The following is a 9,139-nucleotide window of genomic DNA, read 5'->3' as shown; positions in this document are numbered from 1 at the left end:
TTTAATGAAAATATGTCATCCTTATTTGAATATGTTCGTAATCTATTGCATAAAAGTGGTTTTCCCCAACAACACCTGTGCCAATACATCCTCCAAATACCAGCTTCTCTGGCATTATCACTTAAATATTGTACTTGTTAGTTGATTTCACAGGCATATTTCCATCTCTGGTTGGACAAAAGTTATATTCTATCCTATTCTGATAAAGATGATTATAGATGCTGTCTTGTCCCTCCAGCCCAGAGAGGAGTCCCATCGCCAGGCCATCGACAGCTGTACCATCCCCCCCATAGGACCAGTGGAGGGGGACACAGAGACCCAAAACAGACTGCTCACTACTCCCAGGCCCATAATGCTGGTGGTGTGGGAGGTGAAGACACAATGTGGTTTAATACAGGTTCCAAGAAACCCTCAGTTCAGCTCTTTTAGAGCCACAGCTAAACTACTAAACAGTTGGTCCAACAGACTTGTGTTCAGCCTCAAGACTGATTTCATTTGAATTAACTACTAGGTCTCATGTGCCCATACAATACTACTAAAACAAACGGTGCTGAAGCTAAACTCATGAGAAACATTTAGAGGAAAGTCCTCTGGTGACTGACTGTCCATTCAGCCCACTAGTAAAAGACTGGAGGTCAGAGACAAGGTCTGTCAAAGCTGTTTAATAGGAGTCACACTGTGAAAAAAAAAAAAAAAACACTCCCACTGTTAGACCTTGGAGAATCCTTCCACTGCCTACCTGGGTGCATCACACCCTCCCTCTTCAGGGAGGTGAAACTTTCAGGGGAGAATTTCCCGGAAGCTTCGGAGCGCTAAGATCATGCTTATAGATGTCCATTGTCAGCAATGGTTTGAAGATGACCTTAGAGCTACAAAGCTTTAAGAAATGTAATGAATAGACAATTAGATTCCCTATTCTACATGACAGATATTCCCATATCTTTTTCAGCCAAGACATATCGATGTGAATGTGTCACTCCCCTGAGCTAGCCCCAGCACTCATACCACCATCAAGTATTGATGTTCATGAACAGTGTCAGTTATCTGGTTCACACGTTTATCATCAGTCCTGTCATCATAACTCCTTTACCGCCATAGTCCACACAACCATAACACCAGTTCAGTCATATGTTATATACTAGGTAGGTAAGTGAATTCACACGTTTAGAGTACTGGTGCCTATTAATGGGTGAGAGACCTGTCAGCAGTAGTCTTCCATGTTTTACCTGAGCTCTGAGTGACGGCTGAATTAGACGGCTCCTATCTTAGACTATGGCCCGGTCCTAAATCAACCTCTAGAACCTACGACCTGTGCCCTTGTGCAAATCTGAGAGGATTGGATAGGTATATAAGCAATATAGTGAAAATTGAATCAAGTGTTTCAGGGAAATGGGGTGCTATATCTACCTACATAATCCAGGTCTCCGCAAGGGCATAGGGTGTAGGGGTGGTTTTGGGAGTGGACATACCTGTCTACATAGTGGTCTGCAGCGACAGGCTAGCTTTCAGCACTACCTATTAGATAAAGAGGTTTCCATGGAGACAAACATATCATTAAGAAAAATACACCTGAATTCTCTTTATGTACAACAGAAAAGCAAAAACAACCTGCATATTCAAGATTAATTTTTAATATTATTATGTATATATTTTTCTGCATTAGAAATCACTATTTTCTGAAAAGAACTTCCAACTGGTGTAATAATGATAATTTCACCCATAAATCATCAAAGTACAATATTTACATATAATACAGAGGCCATTTTCAAATCTGAAATAATATTAAAATAAAATGTTCAATAGATATAAAAAGGTTCATTCTATTTATATTTTTAACAACCTTGTCAGGGGAGTCCTTGCACACTCCAAAATTGTAAAGCCATTCTCTAACTATTAAGTGCAAACAATTCTCATTTTCTTCCTTCTTTAAAACCCTATGATTGCAGCATCCAGACAGAGATACCTCGCATCAACCCAAGTGCATCCAAAGGCTGTCTTCAAATATCTTGTTTTTGTCCCATTATAATTATGAATTAAAAATTAAAACAGAACAGAAAGAAAAAAAATAATCAGTGCAAAATACTCAAGCTGTGATGTTCTGATTGAAATTAAAAACGCTTTCTTTTCTTCTTGTAGCTAAAGGAAGCGAACTCCTCCGGTCTCCCTTTGCTGTGAACATGAGATCAAACTGCACCAGGGTTAGTCAGGGATGAGGGACTAGTGAGAAGAGATAGCACCTGTCCCTAAACAGCCCCTAACCCCTAGGCACTGAGGTAGATCTGAGGACTGGATATGGGAAGAAATGTGGCTACTACCATATTGATTAAACCTATCCAAGTCTTTCAGATCTACACAAAATGTCAGAGGTAGTAGTGGCTAGGGGTTTGTTTCTGGACCGGGCTAAGCTATTAGAGACACAGTCTGAAAACAAGCCCGAGCTCTTCCAGGGTTTGTTTCTGGACCGGGCTAAGCTATTAGAGTCTGAAAACAAGCCAGAGCTCTTCCAGGGTTTGTTTCTGGACCGGGCTAAGCTATTAGAGTCTGAAAACAAGCCAGAGCTCTTCCAGGGTTTGTTTCTGGACCTGGCTAAGCTATTAGAGAGTCTGAAAACAAGCCAGAGCTCTTCCAGAGTTTGTTTCTGGACCAGGCTAGAAAGGTTGAGGGGGAACAGAGGTGGAAACAAATAAAATGCAGCCCTGCCAGCCTCCTGTCCCTGAACAACCGTTTCAATGCTCATGGACCATTTCAAGCTTCCTGCATGATCCTTTACACCCCATTCAGACTGTGGGCCTCTCCACCTACCCTCACTTGCCCACGTAAGCTATCTATCCTTCTATCTAAAGATGAACAGAATGAAAAGAGACCTTCAGTGGTGGTGAAGGTGTGAGAGTGAGAGTGAAGAACAGCGCTACTGGGCTATGGCGAGGTGTGGCCAGGACATCCTGTCCCGTCTGTCTGTGGTCTGGTGGAGCTTGGTTTAGTTTAGCAGCACTAGCACCAGGGCTATACTACAGTCCCACTAGGAGAGTTGGTCGGGTTCTGAGATGGCAGTAAGCCCTGCAGAGGAGGAGAGGGGAATGAGTTAGAGGAGGAGAGACTTTTTGGACCATCAGAAAGGAAAAACAATGTTAATTGAAATTTCTCATCAATGTGAAACAGTAGGTTACATCATCATCATAAAAAAATGTTTTTAGCACCAAAACAAATCCATAACATTTCTAAATGGCCAATTAAGATCCTGGATTGATAACCATCACAGTGGGCAAAAGAGGATGCTGCATCACAAACCTAAACTGCCAATCAATAGTCAATCAACATTTTCAGAGATCTATGAGAAGTGTCTAGTCTAGGTGACAGATGTCAAACTATAGTGTCTAGAGGAAGATCTCAATTGCATACTCCTGCGTTCTCATCTCCTTCTCAAACCCCATTGGAGAAGGTCAGAGGGGCGGGACCTCTGGCTTTCTCATCCAATAGGTTTCGAGAAGGAGGCGAGGAGGATCCAATTGAGTTCTTCCCTAGGGGTTGGATGTGTCTAGTGGTCTAGACTCACCATTTCCCAGGCCTGGCATTGTGTTGAAAGGGGTAGGGGCTAGGGGTCTAGACTCACCACTTTCCCAGGCCTGGCATAGTGTTGAAAGGGGTAGGGGCTAGGGGTCTAGACTCACCATTTTCCCAGGCCTGGCATAGTGTTGAAAGGGGTAGGGGCTAGGGGTCTAGACTCACCACTTTCCCAGGCCTGGCATAGTGTTGAAAGGGGTAGGGGCTAGGGGTCTAGACTCACCACTTTCCCGGGCCTGGCCCATGTGCAAATGAAGCCCTCCTGGCAGGCTGTGACCAGACAGTCCTCCAGGAAGATTAACACAGTGAGTCTCTCATGAGCAATCTTCTTACACACCAGTGGCTCCAGCAGAGGAACCTCCTCCATGCGCGGGCACAGCAGCGTGCCCAGAGTCTTAGCAGCGTCCGCCTTGGCCGTCCGCGCCGCAGAGCTCAGTTGGTTGAGCTTGTCACTGCTCTTGCTGCTGATGTGGCCCATGCTGTGGTTGCGTTTGTGGTCCTTCTCGTGGCGCTCCTTGCGTGTGTCGTGCAGCGACAGCGTGGCAAACTTGCTGACCCCGGTGGCGATGAAGGCGCTGTCGATGATGCTGCTTCCTTTGCTGCTCATGTGGCTGTTAGGCGTGGTGCTGCCCCCTGCGGGGCCAGTGGAGTGCGGCAGGCTGTTGGAGCGCGGCAGGGGGGCCGGGATTGAGTTAGAGAGGGTGCCACTGTTACCACTGCTACTGCTCACAGTGTTGTTGCCATTGGTGCCAGGTGGGTTAGTAGGGTTAGTAGTAGTAGTAGCAGCAGTAGCAGTAGCAGCAGTAGAGGCCGACCCAGTAGCCGGGGGGCTGGTGGCACTCATAACGTTTGTGTGAGTTCTGGTACGTGACAGGGGCAGGTGGGGGAACAAGATGTCCTCAGTCAGGTCCCACAGACACAGCTGGGTGTCCTGTCCCACCGAGCCGAAGCGATAGGTCACGCTGACCGGCCTGCCGTCTGTAGAGTTCCTCTTGGAGAGATGTGATTGGGAGCTGTTGGCCCGGTCTCGCCCACCTGCAAAATGGATCTGCTCGTGAAACTCCTCGTCGCTCCCGCTGAACTCTGCGGGCGGGTCGCTGTCCTCCACGCTGGTCGTACAGTGGTCAAACGCCACTACGCTCACCCACGACTTGTGGCCGTGGCCCCTGGCAATCACCCTGCAGTCTGAGAAGGACCAGACTGTCACCAGGTCATCCTCCCCCCCAGCCACTATGTAGCGTCCGTCCGGACTCCAGCACACACACAGCAGTCCACCGAAGTAGCTCTTCATGGTGCCGTGCAGCTCAGCCGCGTCAAAGCCGAACACGCGCAGGAAGCCGTCCTGACTGGCGCACGCCAGGAACTTCCCATCGGGGGAGAAGGCGAACTCGTTGAGTGCTCCCTCACCCACCGTCCAGCGCAGTAGGGGGTTGCGGGCCGACTTGCTCTTGCAGGTGTGCACGGCGTAGCCATCGCCCTGTTTGAGAAGCTGGTAGTGGGGTGGCGTGGTGCCACAGGTGTGCTCTACGTTGTACAGGTACAGGCTGCCGCTGGAGTGAGCCACCAGGAAGAGGCTCTCTGAGCCAGGGACCCACCGCACACACGTCACACCAGACTTGTCTATGAGTCTCTGAGGGTAAGAGAGGGAGAGACATAGACGTGAGTGTTTTAAACAGAGGACATGCTACCTGAACCGGTCTACGTTCCAATAGCCACACTACTGTAACACCTAAACGGATGCCCAACACATCGTGTGGATATGGGAACGGAACCATCATATTCTAATTTTGCATTTGAGAACAGTTTCCTCCCAGCAGAGGAAAGTCAACCACATACATTGATACTCAACCACAGGACACCAATCTTAACCAGTCTGGTGAAGTGAACCCACCTCCTCATTGAAGAGCTTGCTGGTCTCCTTCTTGATAGGGTCGATGAGCTGCACCTGGCCAGCCGAGAAGCCCACCAGCAGGGAGACGCTCTCCGCCGTGGCCGTGAGGGGGTTGAAGTCATGACACGTGGGCTGTGTTCCTTTGTAGATCCTCTTGTCTATGGGCTTGCTCAGGTCAGCAGCCTTGTGAAGAAACACAAGACACACAGTCAGAATCACATATAGCAATTATCTTAGTTCAACATACACCTCAGTGATTTTACAAGGCCACTCCTGTCACTATAACACCTGCAGATAATGCACTGACCTAATGAGAATCAGTGGTAATGAACAGTATAGGCCTATTAGCCAACTGAAATAGAGAAATGAAAGAATTGGACCTCTTGTCTGCAGTGACCTCAAGTAGCCTCACCCCCATCACTTCCTTTACTTCTCTCCAAGGACTTCCACCATCCTTCACACAACACCCCAAAAAACATCCCGGTGACCTATAAATCATTACCTAGCAAGTAGCAACATTCGGTCTAACTTTCCCAAGGACAATCATGTCAAGGGCATTAGAGGTATTGCATGTCTGCAAATTCCACTTTATTAGGCTTCCTCAGAGGCACCAGACACCGGTCCTGCTGCCCAGACAATCATTAGCCCCGGCAGAGACAGACACAGACAGAAAGAGACAGACACAGACAGAGAGAGAGAGACACAGACAGAGAGAGAGAGACACAGACAGAAAGAGAGAGACACAGACAGAAAGAGAGAGAGACAGACAAAGAGCACTCCAGTGGGGGAAATATAGGTTATGTTGCAGTGCCAGTGTCTACCAACAGTTGTCTAGGGCAAAGACGGGCCTATGGGGAGACAACTTGATTCTAACCAGACAGATGCTTGTGTAAACACTGTGAGGGGGTAATGTCAGATATTTTTAGATTTGTTTATTTAACTAGGCAAGTCAGTTAAGAACAAATTCTTATTTACAATGACGGCCTACCAAAAGGCCTCCTGCAGGGATGGGGGCTGGGATAAAAAAATAAAAATATAGGACAACACACATCCAGACAAAGAGACAAGACTAAATAAATAGAAACCTAAGACAACATAGCATGGCAGCAGCACAACATGGCAGCAGCACAAAAGAACAGCTGTTGTCAAATTGCTGTTGTCAAATTCATAGGTGTAAAACATCTAAGAGCACTGGGTTAGTAGACAGCTGATCGGTACTAGGCAGTTGGTGGTGCAGTAGGACGCTGTAGATGGATTTGAGCCTCCCAGAAAGTATAGGCTAGGTTATCACTGGTAAGATGAGTTGCTATATTGATGAAGAGGGACAATAGTTTTTCCTGTCAGTGTGAACTGACCAGGAAAACCTCCTGGTCCTAGTTTTATAACTGGGGTCAAGACTTCAAGTGTTTCTTAGGAAATCCAGGAAACCTCCTGGCCCAAGGGTTGATACTGTAGGATCCAATGTGTGACTCTGGTGGTCTAACTCAGTTTCCAAAACTAGATCCTGGGTGTACATTTGGTTTTTGCCCGAGCACTACACAACTGTGGGGGGGGGGGAAATCGCACAAGGTCAGTATGAAGGTACAACAATCTGGATACCATCCAAGCCAACTAATCACTTTGCTAGATAGCGACAGCTACTAGCAAACCAAATGCAGAGCATTTAGCTGATTTTAGACAGTTAACTTAGTAGTTACAAGATATCTAGCTGGCAAACATTTAGTTGTGAATTCCGTCCTGAAACTATATGACCTAGAGCTTTCTACACAACAGTGAGTGACTCACAAGGCTCTGGTCCCTTGTTGTTGTGTGCTTGTAAACAAACACCACGTGACAGGGGCCTACGGTAAGCTTCATAATGAAACATTCTGTGACAGGTGGAATTATTAACACATTGCACAAGTTGACTGCAGGTATTTACTTAAAAAGTTGCTACACATATTCAAATGTATTAAATGTTCGAAGACAGTTTCAACGATATTGAAAAACCATCCCATGGCTTTCCAAATCCCCCGGTATAGCACTAAAACCAACATTCATTAGTCAGAAACACTTGCAAAAATTGAGGTGACAACTTAAAATATCTTACAATCTCCCACACAAATCTACTCCATCCTCGAAGTCCCCCATGTTAACACCAACTAGGCCAACACAGCAAGTCCTAGAAGCAGTCCAACATCGTCCTCATCGTAACAATAGAAAGGCCCGAGCAGCCACAACACAGGAAAGTTAATGGTGTCTAACAATGTGAAATAAGTTTCACTTTATTTCTGTGAAATGTGAGGACACAAACAATAGGACAAATTATCATCGTCATTATCACGAGATGCCTTAAACAGCTCGATGCAGTGACATCATCCCTGCCACCATCAGACCCAGACAGATCACTTGCATAACGTCATCCAGAAACACAGCTCACTTCCAACCAAACACACTGTCACAATAAACAGTACCAAGCTGGCTTTGGGGCCTTGAAGGACTAGCATAGGACACATAACTAGTTGTCTATACAGTAGTTGACTATTCTATGATCGCGAAGAACCTGTGCCGAGTAAATAAAACAAGGGCACTAAAAACACACCACTGTTGTCAGTTATCACTCTAACCACAAAATACACAATATGTATATTACTGAACGTGTCGCATTTAACGTACTCTGCAATTGCAGAAGATGTCAATCAACATGTCAGAACTGAAGACGGGCAGTTCCAAGGTTAAAGCGTTCATATTCACATAGCTAGAGAAAACAAACAGTCCACTATAAGAGGCCATTCACTTCAATCGAACCGGTTAGTTGGCTAACTAGGTGGGCGATATGCACATACCAGCACTTCTCTACAGGGTGCGGGCAAAACAAACTGTGGCGATGCTACTAACTAGCTAGTTAGCCACCATAGCTAAGTGGCCTACTCTGGCTAGCTATCTGCGCACGTCAGTGAAACTTCCAAACTGGACAGCACATTGCTATGCATTTGAACACGCACATTAACTTTTTTTATAATAAAAGTTGTCATCTTTGAGTGCGGTTTACCTTTCTTACGCCTTTGTAGATGTAAAAGTACAGTTCCCGGCCCACATTGAAACAGATTCTGTCGCCGTTGCCTGACTGGTCGTTCACGTTCACGAATGAGACTTTCACCGGATTTGAGCCCTGTGAATTAAAAGGCACCCTGTTAGGGCGGCTATATTCGGAGTGAGTGAGGAGTTTATAGACACCTTCCCGAGTGGTGAATTGAGTTTTAATTTCGTTCATCTCCTTCCCTCCTCCCTCCGCAGCCATCTTGGAAATTGGCGTGCATCCTGTCCAAAACCCGGATCTTACCAACGATGTGTATATAACCTGGATGATAACCCGGAGGCGGTGTATTAAAGCCACCGCGCAACCATCTTGGTACTCCTCCTCCGTAAATAAAATAAATTTAAAAAATACAAAAAAAGATTTGGAAGCTATATAAATGCATGAATTAATGTTTAAATTCTTTTTTGGCACGTTTATTATATTACAGACACCTTAATGCATACTTTTAAATTGTATAATGTGAGCTAAACGTTTAAAAAATAATATATACAGTACCTGTCAAAAGTTTGGACACCACCACTCATTCAAGGTTTTTTTATTTTTATTTTTTACTATTTTCTACATTGTAGAATAATAGTGAAGACATCAAAACTATGAAATAACATATA

At 45.7% G+C, this 9,139-nt stretch overlaps 1 protein-coding gene across 1 annotated transcript; it reads right to left on the bottom strand.

Moving 5' to 3' along the window:
* Positions 1-647: 647 nt before the first annotated feature.
* LOC115168644 (WD repeat-containing protein 20) lies at positions 648-8,761 on the bottom strand. Its single transcript, XM_029724142.1, has 4 exons — positions 8,484-8,761; positions 5,453-5,635; positions 3,785-5,191; positions 648-3,057 (listed from the first exon to the last, which is right to left on the bottom strand). The coding sequence occupies exons 1-4, from the start codon at positions 8,730-8,732 to the stop codon at positions 3,004-3,006; spliced, it is 1,893 nt and encodes a 630-aa protein (XP_029580002.1). The 5' UTR covers positions 8,733-8,761; the 3' UTR covers positions 648-3,003.
* Positions 8,762-9,139: the final 378 nt, after the last annotated feature.

Source organism: Salmo trutta, chromosome 1, assembly GCF_901001165.1.
Source record: "Salmo trutta chromosome 1, fSalTru1.1, whole genome shotgun sequence".
Taxonomy (NCBI): Eukaryota; Metazoa; Chordata; class Actinopteri; order Salmoniformes; family Salmonidae; genus Salmo; species Salmo trutta.
Note: the sequence above shows the minus strand (reverse complement) of the source record. Positions and strands in the feature narration are given on the sequence as shown.